We start from the raw sequence: 23918 nt of genomic DNA, 5'->3' as shown, positions 1-23918 counted from the left end.
ACCAACATCCTTACTCATTGAGCAATGACAGTCACCGGACGTCCGTGGATGTTGAAAAATAGTTTACATTTGGTTTGATTTCGCCACACACTCCATAGACATTTTCTTTTTAGTACTGTCCGGGGCGCCTTTAATTTCAACGTCCACTGTTGTTGATTTTTGTTCTTGTCCTGACCGGCGTTGATTTGGTCCAAACATAGACATCTATGATTGGATCAGATTTGGTCCAGTCTGGACCGGTCCAAATCTGAACCAATCATAGACCTCTATGTTTCACAAGTTTGGAGAGTACAGTAATGTAAAACAAGTTGAGTAGAGTTCAATACACACACAGTAAAGCACACTAGAGTTGAGTACACTATACTGTACTCTACTTTACTGTACTCTTCTGAGCTTAAGATGTCCAAAGTTGTGAAACAGACTGCTGTGATTGGTTCAGATTTGGTCCATTCAGGACCAACCAAATTTGGTCTTGTTTGGTGCTGGAGTGTAGAATAACACCCAAATAGGCAAAGGAGGATATTGCATATTTCTACCTTTTTTGTGTACCTATTCAGGATGCATCACCGGTAAAACCCCTAGAGTTGATTGACGCACCCGTGAGTCATTCTAATTAACATAAAATAACTAATGTATCAATGTATTTTTTGTAAAGGTAGAGAGATTTATTTGTATGGGCTGCGTCTCAATCCACTGCATCCACCATGTCGGACTTCTGCATCTGCGGTGGAAAGTGGCAGAGCTACAGCACTGTCTGTCGGACCAGGAGCCATCTTTTTATTTATATATATATATATATATATATATATATATATATATATATATATATATATATATATATATATATATACACACACACCTACAGGGGTCCTAAAATCCTAAATGAAATAGCTAAATGATCCATGGTATGACCAGCTTTTAATTATTTTTTTTTTAAATGAATATGTTCACTTTAGTAGGAGTTATGAGACTGACATTCATATCCATTATTATGCATTTCTGTGTAGTACAGATCAGGGACCCATGATTACATTTCGCTACCGCATTTCTGTTACTGGGTGTAAATCCACTTCACTTACTGTAGTTAATAACCAAAATAGGAGTCATGTTATAGCTGACGCTCCATTCTTTCTAGATTTTTTTCAAACTTAATTTGGAGCAGATATTTTAGCGTTTTTGGAAAACGTGGACACAAACTGAGGGAGATTTTACCTAAATTCTCTGACCAGACATTGCATCTGCAATTCTTCCAGTAAATTGGTAAAAAGTAGTCCTTGAGCACAGAGTTGTATGGTTTATTCAACTTTGAATTTACTGTTTATTTTTTGGACTGTTTTTTGGAGTCTCGGTGCAGATTTTGGATGGCCCTTTGTGACTGAGACTATTCTGGTGCTAATCTGCATTTTACTCTTGTCTTCTCCTGCTTTTCTCAGATCCAGAAAGGAGGCATAGCAGTTGGAGTGGGGAGGAGCGAGCCAAGGTGTCAGTGACTACCTTGCTGTCACACTTAGCCACACCACACTCACTACACTCCGGAGATGGGGTATGCAAGCGCTTGACTCCGGACAGTTCTGTCAGGAAATTCCTCGTTTTGCCAAGGTGGTCACCCTTCTCCGCGCTGGTTTGTACAGCTGGAAAAGCTTCTGTTTCCACATCAGTCTGGAGCAGCATGACTGGCTGTGTATGTTCCTGATCAAGGCTATCCTCACCTCTTAATGTTGTGATCTGAAGCTTCTTGCCGGGGAGGGACAAAGAGACATTGGGGACATTCTAAGCGTCACTATGGCATCTGAGGACATAGGAGATGCTGTGGGTCGTGCGACAGTGGTGGCCTTGTCAGCCGGGTCCAGAAATAACCATGTCACTTCAGACTACGGCATGCCTCTGAGTCAAAGCAACACACGTCCACATTCTCACGAGCCAGAGGTTAGCCACCAGGGCAGTGGAGACTGCTGCTCACCGCTCCCTCTCTATTGGAAGTTATCTTATGATAGCGGGTCTTATGATGGTGGGGAGGGGACGTTTCTGGATGCAGGATGCAAATGCTGGGAATACTCCAACCCTAAACATGCTAGTGCTGTAGCTGAGTTCGGCACCACATCTCGGGGGGAGAGGGGGACGCGTGCTTTGGTTTCCACCCAGCTGTGTCCGACATGTGATCCAGTGGAAAGTCTCTCAGCCTGCCAGGAGACTGACTCGGTCTGTTGGACCGCTGGGACCGAGACCGAGCCTCGGGAAAACCAGTCCGAGAGGAGAACAGAGGGGTTTTCTTCTCCTGCTGTGACTCCCCAGGCTGGTGCTCTGCCAAAGGTGAGCTACTCCGAGGGCTCTCCCTGCCAACTGGAACCCAGCACGGCTGGCACACAACGCCCCTGTCCATCCTCGGTGCCCTGCAGACGCAGCTTTAGGAGGAGCAGCCTGCCAGTGGCATCTCAGTGCCACTTCTCCTGCTCTCCCATAGGGGAGGGAGGAACGCCAGGAATGCCAGCCAGGACTATCGATGCCCGCTGTTTGCACTTCCTGAAAGATGGCTACTCCAGCCTAGAGAGGCTCAACAGGAGACCCAGAGCCAAGGTCTCCGTGGAGAGATTCTTCAGGAGGGCCTCGCTGGATACCATGCTCTCCTCCTCCAAGCAGTCCACCAGCCCCCAGAAGAGTGATAGCGACGGCGGCCTGTCGGACAGCGAGTTCATCCGCAACAGGAAAGAGCGCTCCACCGTGCTGGTGAGGAGGTACTACAAAAACAACCGCAAAGTTGAGAAGTCTGTGCGCGCGGGCACCAAGGCCATCGTGAGGTTTATGCTCTCGGGACACATAGCAGAGAAGGCCTGGGAGGCTGTTTGCAAAAGGACCTGGCACCCCAGTGAGAGACCCATCGTGTCAGTCAGAGGGCACGGCGCGGGGCCTCTGGCCGTCAGCATGTGGGGTTACAGGGGCCTGCTCAGATACACGGGGGCCAGACTCTCAGAGGTAAGCGTCTTTGTTTTTCACACCCAGGCTACAGGGTTCCTGAAAGAAACCTTTGTTGCTCTATGCAGCTGCAGCAGCCTTCTCTTATCAAAGTGTTGGCTTAGCTCCCACACACAACAAATCAACTCCTTCAAATACGGTAGTTGTGCAAATGGTACAATCTAGCAATTCTGAAAATGTTTTTGTAATGTGCAGTATTTTTCTCATTATTTGGCTTCAGCAATTCAATCACTCCCAACTAAAATACAAGTGATCATTGGTTCTCAGAAAAAATACTGCATCTTCATCTGTTTGATTTAATGTTTCGCCTCTTACGCTCTGCAGGGAGAGTCATAAGCAGAACCACTCAGTCACACTGTCTCTTTGTCCACAGTAGTCCGCAGCAGTGGAAAAATGGATCTGGCCCAGTTAGTTCTGGTGCCAATATCATTAACAGCCTGAGCTACCATTGCATTGAAGTTATTGCCATAGAAATCAGTAATATCCACAGAGCGAGATGGGGAGAAACCCCTGGTTCAGTGTTATGGTTCATTTCCTATGGAACACGTGCCAAATTTGGTGTGAGGAGTTTTTTGGGATGCCGAAAGGACCTGTAACAAAGCGTTTAGACGAATAAGGCCGGAGAAAGAGCACCTGGCTTCCAGTCTCCCTTGTTGAATGAACCACTGCCTTGGAGGTTTAACACGCTCCGCTCCGCTGAGTGTGTGTACGCCACAACAGAGCAAACCTCTGTGTCCAGAGAGTCTGTGCTGTGGTAACTAACCCGGGCGCTGCAGTGGTTGGAGACGCAGGGTTTTTATGGGTCCTTTGTGGTGCAGAAATATGGGCTGCATTAAGTCTAAGGCTCGCTCATGTCTTGGCTAATAATGAGGCCATTGAAAAGGGTAATAGTCAGGGCGCCTGTCAAAACACCATCTGCACTATTCCTATGGCGTTACCATAGGAACCAAACAGAATGGTCACTGATTCTTATGCCCCCTCCCAGCCCCCACTTGAGTTTCTGACTATACAATAATTTAGTGGAGTTTTCTGTGAGAAATTCCAAAGTGTCCAGTGTTCCTGGGTTTATTTCCACAGCAAATGATGTGAGCCAAGGCACACACAGGATTATGTAGTGAAGGGATCTTACAGGGGCAACGTTGGAGTAGTGAACTCAGAGAGAGGAAGGGAAATTAGGAAAAGAGATGTTTAGTGCCACGTACAGTGTCTTCAGAAAGATGTTTAGTGCCACGTACAGTGTCTTCAGAAAGTATTCAGACCCCTTGACTTTTCCCACATTTTGTTACGTTACAGCCTTATTCTAAAATGGATTGATATTTGTTTTTTATCCAATCTACACACACTACCCCATAATGACACATCTTAAACATGTATAAAGATACCTTATTTACATAAGTATTCAGATCCTTTGCTATGAGACTCGAAATTGAGCTCAGGTGCATCCTGTTCCTATTGATCATCCTTAAGATGTTTCTACGACTTGATTGGAGTCCACCTGTGGTAAATTTGAATTGATTTCGACATAATTGATTTGGACATGATTTGGAAAGGCACACCTGTCTATATAAGGTCCCACAGTTCACAGTTGTCATGATGTTTGCCTGGGGGTAGGTTTATGACAGTCATATATACCTCTTCCCTCCCTTTTTCCTCTCTCTACCCTACTGATGTTACATTTGCAAACCCCTTGGTTAACATAGAGATTCTGGGAACATCAGAAGGTGGGGGGAAATGAACTATGTTCTGGTAATCCGACCGATTGAACATATGCGGTGGTACGTAATGAATATGATGTCAGTTCGGTTGTCATCTGAGACATTCTCATCAATGATAAGATGACAAACTCTACAGTGGAAAGTCTACACATCAGAGTTATCGGATTCACATGGAATTGTTGTTCAATTTAAATGTTTGAATATGAAATTATTCGTGATGGGATGAAATGTGATTTTAGCTTCTAAAATGTGAGAATTGGGTTTTCATAAGGTTAGGGCTCTGCTCAATCAGTGGCCCGCCCCTGTGAAGAGTCATGGGTTATACAACTTTCAGACACACCCTTCTCGCTCCACTATATAAAGCCTTGACGAAAATGTAACCTCCTGTTCCAAGGATGTGAGGACGACGGTCCGATGTCAGAATGGTTCAGATAATAACTACAGAATGAAGCCAACATCAGCGTGAGCTTTGGTTGCGAATGGTATGCACTTTGAACTCTTATTCACTACAGAAGTGATACCTCCTAGCCGTTGAGTTAGCAACTGCAGCTGCAAACGATGATTAGGAAGGAACAGACAGAGTATTCCGTCTATCACCCAACGACGTTACTACAACATATCTAATTGACCACCAGAGACATTCTTCAAAGGACTCGGTTGGGCAACACGGCCTTCCATCTACCACCAACCTACTAAAGCGCAGCTCAGAGTAAATATTTATTGCATTTTCCTTTTCCAAATGGGCGGTAATTTAGAATGCATAAGATACTGTATTTACGATAGCACAGCTTCTCCCTGTGTCCCTCAGTCTTCCCGCTCTTTCACTCGAACCCAGCACCCTTTCTTTTGTGTAACAAGCTGTCATATCTGTTCCGCCCGCTAGGGACATTTTCCTTTATGGCGTCATTTGTAATCAAGTTATGATTAATTATGTGTACGTGCAATTCTGTGTGAATAGTTAGGTATTTAGTAAATAAATATTTAAACCCAATTTTGTATTGCTGATTCAACTTGTTAGCCAGGGTTCGTGACGATAACCAAGAATTTACAACTTTCAGATGAGACTGAATTAAGGTGACGATTAATATTGACTGCTATTGATGTAAAATATTACTAGGTCTTTAAGAGTTTATTCGGAAGATAACAGCTCTATAAATATTATTTTGTGGTGTCCCAACTCTCTAGTTAATTACATTTATGATTAGCTCAATCAGGTAATATTAATTACGGAGAAATTATCTTATAGAATAGCATGTCATATCACTTAATCCGGCATAGCCAAAGACACAACACAGTGCATGTCAGAGCAAAAACCAAGCCATGAGGTCGAAGGAATTGTCCGTGGAGCTCCAAGACAGGATTGTGTCGAGGCACAGATCTGGGGAAGGGTACTAAAACATTTCCGAAGTCCCCAAGAACACAGTGGCCTCCATCATTCCTAAATGGAAGAAATTTGGAACCACCAAGACTCTTCCTAGAGTCCGGCCAAACTGAGCAATCGGGGGAGAAGGTCCTTGGTCATGGAGTTGACCAAGAACCCGATGGTCACTCTGACAGAGCTCTAGAGTTCCTCTGTGGAGAAGGACAACCATCTCTGCAGCACTACACCAATCAGGCCTTCATGGTAGAGTGGCCAGACGAAAGCTACTCCTCAGTAAAAGGCACATGACCGCCCGCTTGGAGTTTGCCAAAAGGCACCTAAATACTCTCAGACCATGAGAAAGAAGATATTCTGGTTTGATGGAACCAAGATTGAACTCTGGCTTGAATGCCAAGCGTGTCACGTCTGGAGAAAACCTGGCACCATCTTTACGGTGAAGCATGGTGGTGGCATCATGCTGTGGCAACACTTTTCAGTGGCATGGACTGGGAGACTAGTCAGGATCGAGGCAAATATGATCAGAGCAAAGTAGAGTGATCCTCAACGAAAACCTGCTCCAGAGTGCTCAGGACCTCAGACTGGGGTGAAGGTTCACCTTCCAACAGGACAATGACCCTAAGTACTTCCGGACAAGTCCCTGAATTTTGGGGCAGCGCACAATTGGCCCAGCGTCATCCGGGTTCGGGGAGGGTTTGGCCGGCAGGGATGCCCTTGTCCCTTCGCGCTCTAGTGACACCTGTGGTGAGCTGGGCGCATGCACGCTGACACGGTCGCCAGGTGTACGATGTTTCCTCTGACACGTTGGTGTAGCTGGCTTCTGGGTTAAGCTGGCATTGTGTCAAGAAGCAGTGCGGCTTAGTTGGGTCGTGTTTCGGAGGACTCATGGTTCTCGACCTTCGCCTCTCCCGAGTCCGTACGGGAGTTGCAGCGATGACACATGACTGTAACTACCAAATAGATACAACGAAATTGGGGAGAAAAAGGGGTAAACAAAAAAAAGTATCAATGTACTTGAGTGGGCCAGCCAAACTCCCCAAATACAGGTGTGCCAAGTAAGAGGTCGACCGATTAATCGGAATGGCCGATTTTAATTAGGGCCGATTTCAAGTTTTCATAACAATCGGAAAATCTGTATTTTTGGGCGCCGTTTAAATTTTTTTTTTTTTATACCTTTTTAACTAGGCAAGTCAGTTAATAACACATTCTTATTTTCAACGTTGGCCTAGGAACGGTGGGTTAACTGCCTCGTTCAGGGGCAGAACAACAGATTTTCACCTTGTCAGCTCGGGGGATCCAATCCTGCAACCTTACAGTTAACTAGTCCAACGCAATAATGACCTGCCTCTCTCTCGTTGCACTCCACAAGGAGACTGCCTGTTACGCGAATGCAGCAAGACAAGGTAAGTTGTTAGCTGGCATTAAACTTATCTTATAAAAAACAATCAATCAATCATAATCACTAGTTAACTACACATGGTTGATGATATTACTAGATATTATCCATCGTGTCTGACTGAGCATACAAGTATCTGACTGAGCGGTGGTAGGCAGAAGCAGGCGCGTAAACATTCATTCAAACAGCACTTTCGTGGCATTTTGCCAGCGGCTCTTCCTTGTGCGTTAAGCATTGCGCTGTTTATGACTTCAAGCCTATCAACTCCCGAGATGAGGCTGGTGTAACCGAAGTGAAATGGCTAGCTAGTTAGTTGGTTAGCTAGTTAGCGCACCTAAAACTTAACTGGGAATATTGAAGACTCATGTTAAAAGGAACCACCAGCTTTCATATGTTCTGAGCAAGGAATTGAAATGTTAGCTTTCTTACATAGCACATATTGCACTTTTACTTTCTTCTCCAACACTTTGTTTTTGCATTATTTAAACCAAATTGAACATGTTTCATTATTTACTTGAGGCTAAATTTATTTTATTGATATATTATATTAAGTTAAAATAAGTGTTCATTCAGTATTGTTGTAATTGCCTTTTTTTTTTTTAAATCGGCCGATTTTAATCGGTATCGGCTTTTTTGGTCCTCCAATAATCGGTATCAGCGTTGAAAAATCATAATCGGTCGACCTCTAGTGCCAAGCTTGTAGCGTCATACCCAAGAAGACTCGGCGTAATCGCTGCCACAGGTTCTTCAACAAAGTACTGAGTAAAGGGTCTGAATACTTATGTAAATAGAATATTTCATTTCATTAAAAAAATAATCATTGCAAAAAAGCAAAAATTGCTTTGTCATTATGGGGTATTATGTGTAGAATGAGGGACTTAAAAAAAAGAGAAAATAATCAATTTTAGAATAAGGCTGTAACGTAACAAAATGTGGATAAAGTCACGAGTCTGAATACTTTCCAAAGGCACTGTAGCTGGGCTAGTAGGTTAACAAACGTTAGTTGTGTGAGGCACCAAGCTAGTTTGTAGTTGAAAGTTGGTAGCTCATCTTTGTCTTAAGTTTGAATGTCCATTTGCATTTATTTGCAAATTGACACGAGATCAGCCTCCCAATGCAAACTTTATTGGTTACTTTGCAAGTTTCCATGTTGATTTTATTCAAACGAGACCTTCTCAGTAGCTTTATTTGCAGGTCTGTAATTCATCACCATGAGTGTGCTTACCTGTAAAAAAACACTCCCAGCTCACCTGCCCTCAGGATCAAACATCCTTAAGATGGTGCCTTTTATTGTTTGCTCTTAAGGATCCTACCAATTTAGATTGGACCAAATCCTTTCATTTCCCCCAAAGCAGTTTGTCATGTCAACACATCTCTTTTGTAAGTTTGCACATGCACCTCCTGGCAACAGATGTACTAGTGGCCGGAGGGCATGGCGAGAAGAGTTGGTTGCTTCCCGGAAAGTAGCCTGTAAAAATGCTGTTTTCAAATTAGCACTGGTGCAAAACATTTTGACGGGATGGAAATGCAAACTTCAGCTGACCTCTTAAAGCACTATGACCCCACTGTCTTGTGTAATCTTTGGGGATAGTTCTCCCACGCGAGACCCTGTGTCATTAATTTACATTGGCCAGTGTGGGAATAAACGTGATCCTAAGATGTTTGCTTAAGACTGGTATGAAGCTACAGTAAGTTAAACTTGTGTTTTCAGCGAAGCCCACATAAAAAAGTACTGTATTTTATGGTATAAGTATTATAGTATTCACTAGTTTTTTTTGCAGACTATGCTGTAGTATTTACAGTTAACTATAGTATAAATACTTAAGTAAAATAACTATATAGTAATTGTCACTTAATGTCAGTTTTTTTCAGATTGTAGTATACTGTAGTTTTTACTGTATTGAATTTGAGGACATCACTGTAGTGTTTTTGTATTATCTTTGACAAAGAAGTGGAGGCTTTCTCCTTGAGGAAACCTATTGGAGGAATACAAAACAATCTAATTTGACATAACCTGTAGGTTGGAAGAACTGGGTTGTGAACAGACTTGAACTCTTCTGCTATTTTCTATCATCTGTAGGGAACCCATTATATGGTCTATACCTGACATGTAGGTTTCTCACTTATGGGAGCCACAAATTGGGATATGGGGTAGGGGAATGGGCAGGGTATATGCACATTTAAATACTTTAGTGTTTATTATAGTTACAAAAGTGTTTTTGTTGACATTACTGAAGTATTTACTACGGTGTTTTTATTTTTTTGTGGATAATAATAATTCTATAGTAAGTACTGCACATGAGCGAGGGATGCTACAGTGTGTGTATATATAGTATACTACAAAATAAGCAGTGGAGTGAAACCCTTCCCGCAATAAAAGGAACCTAGACAAATAGATAGCACACAGCTGTTAAATATTGTATGTGAATAAACTGATAAGCGTAACAGTCTTCAGTACATTGTATTGAGGGGGATTTCCAAAAGGCTATGACTAATATATTGAAATCTGAACTTTGACATGAATGTGAGAATTACACATGTGATTTTGTCACTTTTTTTTTTCTTCTTCTCCCCTTAACTACAGGAATCAAGTCTGCAGTTTGAATAACAAAAACAGTCGTGAATAACCCTCATGTCCACAGCACTTCCTGTCTGTGTGGTAGACGGATAACTCGGGCCCTGTCAAGAGAATAAGAATTACAGGATTGGCTGATAAGGATGCTCACCAATGTCACTGACCAGGCTTCTCAGTCAGAGCCTTTTGAGACTGAGAAAAGAGGGACCCAGTGACAGAGAGGGGAAGTGGCTAAAAACTGGTCCTATAATTGTTTAGCCAGACCTCCATGGCTTTCTCTAGTTTCTCTTAGTAAGAAAAGTAATAAAAGGGATCGGAGTCGGTGGTATCGGCTCTGTGTGCGTGCACATAGCTGAATGTGTGCGGTTTCAGTAATGTAGCTACTAGCTGGTTGGTTAGATAGGAAGAAGGCCTTTTAAAATAGATCAATGGTTTTACATCGAAGAAAAACACTGAAGTCATTGCATTACAGCTAACTGTTCCAGCAAATCTACCGACCTCGTTAAGTAGAGGGAAGAGCCAACAGGGGCAGGTTCTAAAGAAGGGTAAATTAAAGACAACTTCCTGCTTCCAGAAACCTAAAGCTTGAATCAACAATCTTCGAAGGCTGCTGTTTGACCCACTGTGATTAGCTCAAGACTAATAAATACCAGGAAATTAGTAAGATGTGTTATGGTTGTTAGTGTCAGGTAGGACTGTTGCGGTGACCATATTACCACCGGAAGTAATATGTCATGACCACAGTAACATTCATGGTAATCTCTTCTTATGTACTCTGGACATGCGTTGGTAGTACCCAACTTGCTAATGACCATCAGGTCCTAATGGCCTGGTCCTCGGGGCTCTATTGTCCCTCCATCAGGTCCTAATGGCCTGGTCCTCGGGGCTCTATTGTCCCTCCATCAGGTCCTAATGGCCTGGTCCTCGGGGCTCTATTGTCCCTCCATCAGGTCCTAATGGCCTGGTCCTCGGGGCTCTATTGTCCCTCCATCAGGTCCTAATGGCCTGGTCCTCTGGGCTCTATTGTCCCTCCATCAGGTCCTAATGGCCTGGTCCTCGATTAGAAATGCAGGTTGAAAATTAGTGTGAAACATGGTCGTTGTGGATGTTGTTTCAAAGCCTAACACAATAAAATGGACAGCGCTTTCTAAGGTGATGATTAAAACTACCAAAGCATTTATTTAAAACACCCATATGCGTATTAGAGCTTATACACACGCTTGCAGTGCATTCCATTCGTTAAGTATTCAGACACCTTGACTTTTTCTTCATTTTGTTATATTACAGCCTTACACTAAAATTGATGAAATTACCCCCCCCCCCCCCCCCCCTCAATCTACACACAATACTCCATAATGACAAGGCAAATACAGGTTTTTAGAAATGTTTGCAAAACAAATAATTAATAAATAATCCTACATTTACATATGTCAGGCATTTGAGCATGTTGGGGATGCTCTGGATCTACGTGTACGACAGTGTTTCAGTTCCCGTCAATATCCAGCAACTTCGTACAGCCATTGAAGAGGAGTGGGACAACATTTCACAGGCCACAATCAACAGCTTGATCAACTTTATGCAATGGAAATGTGTCACACTGCAAGCGGGAAATTATGGTCACACCAGATACTGACTGGTTTTCTGATCAACGCCTCTACTTTTTAAAATGTTTTCAAAGGTACGCTATACAGTGTGGAGAACAAGTATTTGATACACTGACGATTTTGCAGTTTTACTACTTAAAGCATGTAGAGGTCTGTAATTTTTTAGCATAGGTACACTTCAACTGTGAGAGACGGAATCTAAAACAGAAATCCAGAAAATCACATTGTATGATTTCTAAGTAATTAATTTGTATTTTATTGCATGACATACAGTGGGGCAAAAAAGTATTTAGTTAGCCACCAATTGTGCAAGTTCTCCCACTTAAAAAGATGAGAGAGGCCTGTAATTTTCATCGTAGGTACATTTCAACTATGACAGACAAAATGAGAAAAAAAATCACATTGTAGGATTTTTTAATTAATTAATTTGCAAATTATGGTGGAAAATAAGTATTTGGTCAATAACCAAAGTTTATCTCAATACTTTGTTATATACCTTTTGTTGGCAATGACAGAGGTCAAACATTTTCTGTAAGTCTTCACAATGTTTTCACACACTGTTGCTGGTATTTTGGCCCATTCCTCCATGCAGATCTCCTCTAGAGCAGTGATGTTTTGGGGCTGTTGCTGGGCAACACGGACTTTCAACTCCCTCCAAAGATTTTCTATGGGGTTGAGATCTGGAGACCAGCTAGGCCAATCCAGGACCTTGAAATGCTTCTCCTTCGTTGTGTGTGTTTGGGATCATTGTAATGCTGAAAGACCCATCCACGTTTCATCTTCAATGCCCTTGCTGATGGAAGGAGGTTTTCACTCAAAATCTCACGATACATGGCCCCATTCATTCTTTCCTTGGATAGTCGTCCTGGTCCCTTTGCAGAAAAACAGCCCCAAAGCATGATGTTTCCACCCCCATGCTTCACAGTAGGTATGGTGTTCTTTGGATGCAACTCAGCATTCTTTGTCCTCCAAACACGACAAGTTGAGTTTTTTTTTTGAATTTTACCCCTTTTTCTCCCCAATTTCATGGTATCCAATTGTTGTAGTAGCTACTATCTTGTCTCATCGCTACAACTCCCGTACGGGCTCGGGAGAGACGAAGGTTGAAAGTCATGCGTCCTCCGATACACAACCAACCAAGCCGCTGCTTCTTTAACACAGCGCACATCCAACCCGGAAGCCAGCCGCACCAATGCGCCGGAGGAAACACCGTGCACCTGGCCACCTTGGCTAGCGTACACTGCGCCCAGCCCGCCACAGGAGTCGCTGGTGCGCGATGAGACAAGGACACCCCTACCGACCAAGCCCTCCCTAACCCGGGCGACGCTAGGCCAATTGTGCGTCGCCCCACGGACCTCCCGGTCGCGGCCGGTTACGACAGAGCCTGGGCGCGAACCCAGGACTCTGATGGCACAGCTGGCGCTGCAGTACAGCGCCCTTAACCACTGCGCCACCCGGGAGGCCCCAACAAGTTGAGTTTTTACCAAAAAGTTATATTTTGATTTCATCTGACCATATGACATTCTCCCAATCTTCTTCTGGATCATCCAAATGCTCTCTAGCAAACTTCAGACGGGCCTGGACATGTACGGCTTAAGCAGGGGGACACGTCTGGCACTGCAGGATTTGAGTCCCTGGCGGCATAGTGTGTTACTGAGGCTTTGTTACTTTGGTCCCAGCTCTCTGCAGGTCATTCACTAGGTCCCCCCATGTGGTTCTGGAATTTTTGCTCACCGTTCTTGTGATCATTTTGACCCCACGGCGTGAGATCTTGGATCGTGGAGCCCCAGATCGAGGGAGATTATCAGTGGTCTTGTATGTCTTCCATTTCCTAATAATTGCTCCCACAGTTGATTTCTTCAAACCAAGCTGCTTACCTATTGCAGATTCCGTCTTCCCAGCCTGGTGCAGGTCTACAATTTTGTTTCTGGTGTCCTTTGACAGCTCTTTGGTCTTGGCCATAGTGGAGTTTGGAGTGTGACTGTTTTGAGGTTGTGGACAGGTGTCTTTTATACTGATAACAAGTTCAAACAGGTGCCATTAATACAGGTAACGAGTGGAGGACAGAGGAGCCTCTTAAAGAAGAAGTTACAGGTCTGTGAGAGCCAGAAATCTTGCTTGTTTGTAGGTGACCAAATACTTATTTTCCACCATAATTTGTAAATAAATTCATAAAAAATCCTACAATGTGATTTTCTGGATTTCTTTTTCTCAATTTGTCTGTCATAGTTGAAGTGTACCTATTATGAAAATTACAGGTCTCTCATCTTTTTAAGTGGGAGAACTTGCACAATTGGTGGCTGACTAAATACTTTTTTGCCCCACTGTAAGTATTTGATCACCTACCAACCAGTAAGAATTCCGTCTCTCACAGACTTGTTAGTTTTTCTTTAAGAAGCCCGCCTGTTCTCCACTCATTACCGGTATTAACTGCACCTGTTTGAACTCGTTACCTGTATAAAAGACACCTGTCCACACACTCAATCAAACAGACTCCAACCTCTCCACAATGGCCAAGACCAGAGAGCTGTGTAAGGACATCAGGGATAAAATTGTAGACCTACACAAGGCTGGGATTGGCTACAGGACAATAGGCAAGCAGCTTGGTGAGAAGGCAACAACTGTTGGCGCAATTATTAGAAAATGGAAGAAGTTCAAGATGACGGTCAATCACCCTCGGTCTGGGGCTCCATGCAAGATCTCACCTCGTGGGGCATCAATGATCATGAGGAAGGTGAGGGATCAGCCCAGAACTACACGGCAGGACCTGGTCAATGACCTGAAGAGAGCTGGGACCACAGTCTCAAAGAAAACCATTAGTAACACACTACACCGTCATGGATTAAAATCCTGCAGCGCACGCAAGGTCCCCCTGCTCAAGCCAGCGCATGTCCAGGCCCGTCTGAAGTTTGCCAATGACCATCTGGATGATCCAGAGGAGGAATGGGAGAAGGTCATATGGTCTGATGAGACAAAAATAGAGCTTTTTGGTCTAAACTCCACTTGCCGTGTTTGGAGGAAGAAGGAGGATGAGTACAACCCCCAAGAACACCCTCCCAAATGTGAAAAATGGAGGTGGAAACATCATTCTGTGGGGATGCTTTTCTGTAAAAAGGACAGGACGACTGCACCGTATTGAGGGGAGGATGGATGGGGCCATGTATCGTGAGATCTTGGCCAACAACCTCCTTCCCTCAGTAAGAGCATTGAAGATGGGTCGTGGCTAGGTCTTCCAGCATGACATCGACCTGAACCACACAGCCAGGGCAACTAAGGAGTGGCTCCGTAAGAAGCATCTCAAGGTCCTGGAGTGGCTTAGCCAGTCTCCAGACCTGAATCCAATAGAACATCTTTGGAGGGAGCTGAAAGTCCGTATTGCCCAGCGACAGCCCCCGAACCTGAAGGATCTGGAGAAGGTCTGTATGGAGGAGTGGGCCAAAATCCCTGCTGCAGTGTGTGCAAACCTGGTCAAGAACTACAGGAAACGTATAATCTCTGTAATTGCAAACAAAGATTTCTGTACCAAATATTAAGTTCTGCTTTTCTGATGTATCAAATACTTATGTCATGCAATAAAATGCAAATTAATTACTTAAAAATCATACAATGTGATTTTCAGGATTTTTGTTTTAGATTCCGTCTCTCGTCTGCAAGCGGGAAATTATGGTCACACCAGATACTGACTGGTTTTCTGATCAACGCCTCTACTTTTTAAAATGTTTTCAAAGGTACGCTATACAGTGTGGAGAACAAGTATTTGATACACTGACGATTTTGCAGTTTTACTACTTAAAGCATGTAGAGGTCTGTAATTTTTTAGCATAGGTACACTTCAACTGTGAGAGACGGAATCTAAAACAGAAATCCAGAAAATCACATTGTATGATTTCTAAGTAATTAATTTGTATTTTATTGCATGACATACAGTGGGGCAAAAAAGTATTTAGTTAGCCACCAATTGTGCAAGTTCTCCCACTTAAAAAGATGAGAGAGGCCTGTAATTTTCATCGTAGGTACATTTCAACTATGACAGACAAAATGAGAAAAAAAATCACATTGTAGGATTTTTTAATTAATTAATTTGCAAATTATGGTGGAAAATAAGTATTTGGTCAATAACCAAAGTTTATCTCAATACTTTGTTATATACCTTTTGTTGGCAATGACAGAGGTCAAACATTTTCTGTAAGTCTTCACAATGTTTTCACACACTGTTGCTGGTATTTTGGCCCATTCCTCCATGCAGATCTCCTCTAGAGCAGTGATGTTTTGGGGCTGTTGCTGGGCAACACGGACTTTCAACTCCCTCCAAAGATTTTCTATGGGGTTGAGATCTGGAGACCAGCTAGGCCAATCCAGGACCTTGAAATGCTTCTCCTTCGTTGTGTGTGTTTGGGATCATTGTAATGCTGAAAGACCCATCCACGTTTCATCTTCAATGCCCTTGCTGATGGAAGGAGGTTTTCACTCAAAATCTCACGATACATGGCCCCATTCATTCTTTCCTTGGATAGTCGTCCTGGTCCCTTTGCAGAAAAACAGCCCCAAAGCATGATGTTTCCACCCCCATGCTTCACAGTAGGTATGGTGTTCTTTGGATGCAACTCAGCATTCTTTGTCCTCCAAACACGACAAGTTGAGTTTTTTTTTTGAATTTTACCCCTTTTTCTCCCCAATTTCATGGTATCCAATTGTTGTAGTAGCTACTATCTTGTCTCATCGCTACAACTCCCGTACGGGCTCGGGAGAGACGAAGGTTGAAAGTCATGCGTCCTCCGATACACAACCAACCAAGCCGCTGCTTCTTTAACACAGCGCACATCCAACCCGGAAGCCAGCCGCACCAATGCGCCGGAGGAAACACCGTGCACCTGGCCACCTTGGCTAGCGTACACTGCGCCCAGCCCGCCACAGGAGTCGCTGGTGCGCGATGAGACAAGGACACCCCTACCGACCAAGCCCTCCCTAACCCGGGCGACGCTAGGCCAATTGTGCGTCGCCCCACGGACCTCCCGGTCGCGGCCGGTTACGACAGAGCCTGGGCGCGAACCCAGGACTCTGATGGCACAGCTGGCGCTGCAGTACAGCGCCCTTAACCACTGCGCCACCCGGGAGGCCCCAACAAGTTGAGTTTTTACCAAAAAGTTATATTTTGATTTCATCTGACCATATGACATTCTCCCAATCTTCTTCTGGATCATCCAAATGCTCTCTAGCAAACTTCAGACGGGCCTGGACATGTACGGCTTAAGCAGGGGGACACGTCTGGCACTGCAGGATTTGAGTCCCTGGCGGCATAGTGTGTTACTGAGGCTTTGTTACTTTGGTCCCAGCTCTCTGCAGGTCATTCACTAGGTCCCCCCATGTGGTTCTGGAATTTTTGCTCACCGTTCTTGTGATCATTTTGACCCCACGGCGTGAGATCTTGGATCGTGGAGCCCCAGATCGAGGGAGATTATCAGTGGTCTTGTATGTCTTCCATTTCCTAATAATTGCTCCCACAGTTGATTTCTTCAAACCAAGCTGCTTACCTATTGCAGATTCCGTCTTCCCAGCCTGGTGCAGGTCTACAATTTTGTTTCTGGTGTCCTTTGACAGCTCTTTGGTCTTGGCCATAGTGGAGTTTGGAGTGTGACTGTTTTGAGGTTGTGGACAGGTGTCTTTTATACTGATAACAAGTTCAAACAGGTGCCATTAATACAGGTAACGAGTGGAGGACAGAGGAGCCTCTTAAAGAAGAAGTTACAGGTCTGTGAGAGCCAGAAATCTTGCTTGTTTGTAGGTGACCAAATACTTATTTTCCACCATAATTTGTAAATAAATTCATAAAAAATCCTACAATGTGATTTTCTGGATTTCTTTTTCTCAATTTGTCTGTCATAGTTGAAGTGTACCTATTATGAAAATTACAGGTCTCTCATCTTTTTAAGTGGGAGAACTTGCACAATTGGTGGCTGACTAAATACTTTTTTGCCCCACTGTAAGTATTTGATCACCTACCAACCAGTAAGAATTCCGTCTCTCACAGACTTGTTAGTTTTTCTTTAAGAAGCCCGCCTGTTCTCCACTCATTACCGGTATTAACTGCACCTGTTTGAACTCGTTACCTGTATAAAAGACACCTGTCCACACACTCAATCAAACAGACTCCAACCTCTCCACAATGGCCAAGACCAGAGAGCTGTGTAAGGACATCAGGGATAAAATTGTAGACCTACACAAGGCTGGGATTGGCTACAGGACAATAGGCAAGCAGCTTGGTGAGAAGGCAACAACTGTTGGCGCAATTATTAGAAAATGGAAGAAGTTCAAGATGACGGTCAATCACCCTCGGTCTGGGGCTCCATGCAAGATCTCACCTCGTGGGGCATCAATGATCATGAGGAAGGTGAGGGATCAGCCCAGAACTACACGGCAGGACCTGGTCAATGACCTGAAGAGAGCTGGGACCACAGTCTCAAAGAAAACCATTAGTAACACACTACACCGTCATGGATTAAAATCCTGCAGCGCACGCAAGGTCCCCCTGCTCAAGCCAGCGCATGTCCAGGCCCGTCTGAAGTTTGCCAATGACCATCTGGATGATCCAGAGGAGGAATGGGAGAAGGTCATATGGTCTGATGAGACAAAAATAGAGCTTTTTGGTCTAAACTCCACTTGCCGTGTTTGGAGGAAGAAGGAGGATGAGTACAACCCCCAAGAACACCCTCCCAAATGTGAAAAATGGAGGTGGAAACATCATTCTGTGGGGATGCTTTTCTGTAAAAAGGACAGGACGACTGCACCGTATTGAGGGGAGGATGGATGGGGCCATGTATCGTGAGATCTTGGCCAACAACCTCCTTCCCTCAGTAAGAGCATTGAAGATGGGTCGTGGCTAGGTCTTCCAGCATGACATCGACCTGAACCACACAGCCAGGGCAACTAAGGAGTGGCTCCGTAAGAAGCATCTCAAGGTCCTGGAGTGGCTTAGCCAGTCTCCAGACCTGAATCCAATAGAACATCTTTGGAGGGAGCTGAAAGTCCGTATTGCCCAGCGACAGCCCCCGAACCTGAAGGATCTGGAGAAGGTCTGTATGGAGGAGTGGGCCAAAATCCCTGCTGCAGTGTGTGCAAACCTGGTCAAGAACTACAGGAAACGTATAATCTCTGTAATTGCAAACAAAGATTTCTGTACCAAATATTAAGTTCTGCTTTTCTGATGTATCAAATACTTATGTCATGCAATAAAATGCAAATTAATTACTTAAAAATCATACAATGTGATTTTCAGGATTTTTGTTTTAGATTCCGTCTCTCACAGTTGAAGTGTACCTATGATTAAAATTACAGACCTCTACATGCTTTGTAAGTAGGAAAACCTGCAAAATCGTCAGTGTATCAAATACTTGTTCTCCCCACTGTATATACCAAGTTTGAACACCCCTTCAAATGACTGAATTTGGCTATTTCAGCCACCCCTGTTTCTGACAGGTATGTAAAATTGAGCACACAGCCATGCAATCAGCTTGTTAATTAAAAGTCAATTAGCGTGACACTGGCAGTTTTTTAAATGACAATAACCGGAGGACAAAATGTTGACCGCCACAGCCCTAGTGTAAGCCCAGCAGAAATGGACACACACACAGTAAACTTCAAAATGACATTTTTGTAATTAGTCTTCAGTACAGGGAAGCCTCCGGGTCTGGGACCATCTCTAGGCCGCTGACTAACTTCCCTATGGAGGCAGCCTAGTGGTTAGAGCGTTGGGCCAGTAACCGAAAGGTTGCTGGATCGAATCCCTGAAGTAAAAATCTATTGTGAACAAGGCAGTTAACCCACTGTTCCCCCAGCGGCCGAAGACGTGGATGTTGATTATGGCAGCCACCCGCACCTCTCTGATTCAGAGGGGTTGGGTTAAATGTGGAAGACACATTTCAGTTGAATGCCTTGTTCAAATCAAAGTTTATTTGTTACGTGCTGAATACAACAAGTGTAGAAATTACAGTGAAATGCTTACTTACAGGCTCTAAACAACAGTCCAAAAGGTATTAGGTGAACAATAGGTAAGTAAAGAAATAAAACAACAGTAAAAAAGACAGTGAAAAATAACAGTAGCGAGGCTATATACGGTGCAAGGCTGTATACGGTAGCGAGGCTACATACAGACACCGGTTAGTCAGGCTGATTGAGGTAGTATGCACATGTAGATATGGTTAAAGTGACTATGCATATATGATAAACAGAGAGTTTCAGTAGCGTAGAAGAGGGGTTGGCGGGTGGTGGGTGGTGGGACACAGTGCAGATAGCCCAGTTAGCCAACTGTTGAAGCCTTTTTGTCCTAGACTTGGCACTTCGGTACCACTTGCCATGCGGTAGTAGAGAGAACAGTCTGTGACGGGTGGCTGGGGTCTTTGACAATTTTTAGGGCCTTCCTCTGACATCGCCTGGTGTATAGGTCCTGGATGGCAGTGATGTACTGGGCCATACGCACTATCCTCTGTAGTGCCTTGCGGTCGGAGGCCGAGCAATTGTCGTACCAGGCAGTGATGCAACCAGTCAGGATTCTCTCGATGTTGCAGCTGTAGAACCTTTTGAGGATCTGAGGATCAATGCCATTTTTTTTTAGTTTCCTCAGGGGTAATAGGCTTTGTCGTGCCCTCTTCACAACCTTCTTGGTGTGTTTGGATCATTCTAGTTTGTTGGTGATGTGGACACCAAGGAACTTGAAGCTCTCAACCTGCTCCACTACAACCTTGTCGATGAGAATGGGGCGTGCTCAGTCCTCCTTTTCCTGTAGTCCACAATCATCTCCTTAGTCTTGATTACGTTGAGGGATAGGTTGTTATTCTGGCACCACCCGGCCAGGTCTCTGACCTCCTCCCTATAGGCTGTCTCGTTGTCGGTGATCAGGCCTACCACTGTTGTGTTGTCTGCAAACTTAAAGATGGTGTTGGAGTCGTGCCTGCCTTGCAGTCATGGGTGAACAGGGAGTACAGGAGGGGACTGAGCATGCACCCCTGAGGGGCTCCAGTGTTGAGGATCAGCGTGGCAGATGTGTTGCTACCTACCCTCACCACCTGGGGGCGGCCCGTCAGGAAGTCCAGGATCCAGTTGCAGAGGGAGGTGTTTAGTCCCAGGATCCTTAGCTTAGTGATGAGCTTTGAGGGCACTATGGTGTTGAATGCTGAGCTGTAGACAATGAATAGCATTCTCACGTAACTATTCCTTTTGTCCAGGTGGGAATGGGCAGTGTGGAGTGCAATAGAGTTTGCATCATCTGTGGATCTGTTTGGGCAGTATGCAAATTGGAGTGGGCCTAGGGTTTCTGGGATAATGGTGTTGTGAGCCATGACCAGCCTTTCAAACACTTCATGGCTACAGACGTGAGTGCTACGGGTCTGTAGTCATTTAGGCAGGTTGCCTTTGTGTTCTTGGGAACAGGGACTATGGTGGTCTGCTTGAAACATGTTGGTAACACAGACTCAATCAGGGACATGTTGAAAATGTCAGTGAAGACACCTGCCAGTTGGTCCTGGTAATCTGTCTGGCCCCGCAGCCTTGTGAATGTTGACCTGTTTAAAGGTCTTACTCACGTCGGCTACGGAGAGCGTGATCACACAGTCGTCCGGAACAGCTGATGCTCACATGCATGCCTCAGTGTTGCTTGCCTCGAAGCAAGCATAGAAGTGATTTAGCTCGTCTGGTAGGCTCGTATCACTGGGCAGCTCGCGGCTGTGCTTCCCTTTGTAGTCTTAATAGTTTGCAAGCCCTGCCACACAAGACGAGCCTCAGAGCCGGTGTAGCATGATTCAATCTTAGCCCTGTATTAACGCTGTGCCAAAGCTTCCGGGTTAGAGTCCCACATCTTGAAAGCGGCAGCTCTACCCTTTAGCTCAGTGCGAATGTTGCCTGTAATCCATGGCTTCTGGTTGGGGTATGTACGTACAGTCACTTTGGTGACGACGTAATTGATGCACTTATTGATGAAGCCCGTGACTGATCTGGTATACTCCTCAATGCCATCGGAAGAATCCCGGAACATGTTCCAGCCTGTGATAGCAAAACAGTCCTGTAGTTTAGCATCTGCTTCACCTTTGAAGTTGTTGTACAACTGACTAGGCATCCCCTTTTCTCCATTCTCTCCCTGCTCCATAGGAGTGTTGGGCCATTCCAGTGGAATGTGCCGAGACGGCGTGTTTTTGTCCCAGTTGGGTGATGCAGCTTAAGCAGAGATTAGGGGAGTGTTACACTGTTCTGTTTGCCCAGATGCTCTCCTACACAGAACCGGCTGAGGAGTAAACACACAATCACTGTTAGGAATCTTCTATTTCTCTGGGATGTCCAGAGACTTTGTGTTAGGCTAGCCGAGTGACCTTATCTAGGGATTGAGTGGTTAACATTATATTGATTGAACTGTGATCACGACATCCTCTTTAGTCTGCCATAATAAGTGACTACAGTACAGATGTGGGGCCTCGCCATCACCTCGTCTACTGTGGGAAAATGGCAGAGGTCCAGAGAGAACATCCCTCTTGTCCTGTCCTATGGAGAGTTTTGGCCCCCTGAGGAGACTTTTGTGTGTGTGTTTTTCTGTCTGGTTGTTTACCCTCACTGTGAAGCACACAATCTTCTTCTAGGCTGGAGACATATTGGTTTTTATGCTACTGACTAAAGCCTGTCCCATGCTTCCCAGTGGAAACAGTTTGATATACAGCATATAATGCTGCTGTTTTTAGCTGTTAGAAAAACACTGACGTTGGAGATGCACCTTCCTGAAAATCACATGGATAAGCACAAAGTTAACAGATAGTTTTCATTTTGATCTATTCTATGTTTATGTTGTAACATAATTGGTATGTCTAATTAGTCTGATAGCAAATTAGGTCTCTGCTAATTAGTGCGTTGGACAATCATCTCTCCATCCCTGCAATGGCTGCCCACTCAGGTCCCCAGAGACTGGCTAGCTGATGATTTCTATATTTTTGTGGGGCTGTACGCGCGCACATTTTTCTTTAGGCAAGTCGAAGTTGGTGATTGGTCAACAGTAGGGGTGGGACCTATGGACGGGGTTCTTCAATTAAGTGTTTGCTGTCATTGGGCTCAACGAGCAAGACGAGAGAGCACAGCAGCAGCTAGGCCTTACTGTCTGCAGTGTACTGCTAGTTTTCATGCCAACGTTTTCACTTGAGATGTACTGCACCAAACATCTAGGCTAATGTAAAATTGTGCAACAGACCCTCTGCAAAAAAAAAAAAAAAGTCAATTCATTACATTTGATATTTCTTAATTCATGGCTACTGTGCCTTGAGGGACTAACACAGCCTTTTTTTCTCTTGTTTTTCAAGCGAAGACCTTCAGAAGGGTGTATGCGAGCACAGACGTTTGCTTCGCATTGGTGTCTGATTTAGTCATGATAAACCTCATGAACTGTGGCCTCCCTAGAGTGGAGCCTTGCTATTGTTCATCACTCACATGTGACATTCAGTAGGCAAGATAACAAACTCCCACTAGTACAAGATGTTTTTACTACAGAGATGATGCAGTTCTACAGGTTATTTGGTTATCATCTGTGCTGGTTGATTGTTTACATGAGCACAGGCTGTGGAAAGTGCGTTCTCATATCCCGGTAGGCCAGCAGCATGGCTGCTATTTGGGTGCCATCTAGTGACCACAGGCAGTATTTTTGGAGGACTTCTCAAGTGTTGCTGGCATTTGATTGCTAATGAACTGGTCCCAAGCCACATTTCTTGGTCTTTATGCAATAGATGATACCGAACCAGATATCTCTCAGCTATTTCCTGTCATTCCTTCACCTGGATCAAAGTGGTATGTGTCCCTGGCTGTGAACAGTGAACACAGTCAGGGTGAGGCTGTATACTGGATACGTATGGCCTCACCCTGATACCTTTTCCCTCTGACTTTATCAGTTCATTTTATCTGCAGATTTTAGGCTCCTTCATTCAACGTTGTTTAGGCAGGCAGTCCAATACTTAAAAATGTTGCCTGTGTATACGCATTCATTGTGTTATCGTCTGTTGCTGTACTTCCATGACTCACCACATGGTGGCAGTACTTATCATCTGAACCAGAACCTCAGTCTCACGCGGTCCATGAAAGCTAAAGGAACACCCCCCCCTTAAAACGATAACATGAATAGCATCTATCGTCACCATATCAAGGGAACAGTGTTCATCGTGTTGTACCTAATTTAATTACTGTAGTGCAGTGCATTTAATTTGACAAAGTATTGATCAAAGGCCTCAATGTGTAAGCAAGCGTCTGAGTCCTTTGTTCGTGG

The 23918-nt window shown here is 44.4% G+C and overlaps 1 protein-coding gene across 7 annotated transcripts in view; it reads left to right on the top strand.

Annotated features, from left to right (window-relative positions):
* Positions 1-1636: 1636 nt before the first annotated feature.
* Positions 1637-23918, top strand: part of LOC139367988 (1-phosphatidylinositol 4,5-bisphosphate phosphodiesterase epsilon-1-like) — a 76864-nt gene continuing 54582 nt past the window's right edge. For all 7 annotated transcript variants that reach the window (XM_071106449.1, XM_071106448.1, XM_071106447.1 and 4 more), the window contains exon 1: positions 1637-2970. In XM_071106449.1, coding sequence (XP_070962550.1) covers positions 1783-2970 — 1188 coding nt within the window. In that variant the 5' untranslated portion in view covers positions 1637-1782. The remainder of the gene's footprint in view (positions 2971-23918) is intronic.

Source organism: Oncorhynchus clarkii, chromosome 16 (genome assembly GCF_045791955.1).
Source record: "Oncorhynchus clarkii lewisi isolate Uvic-CL-2024 chromosome 16, UVic_Ocla_1.0, whole genome shotgun sequence".
NCBI classification, from domain to species: Eukaryota; Metazoa; Chordata; class Actinopteri; order Salmoniformes; family Salmonidae; genus Oncorhynchus; species Oncorhynchus clarkii.
Note: the sequence above shows the minus strand (reverse complement) of the source record. Positions and strands in the feature narration are given on the sequence as shown.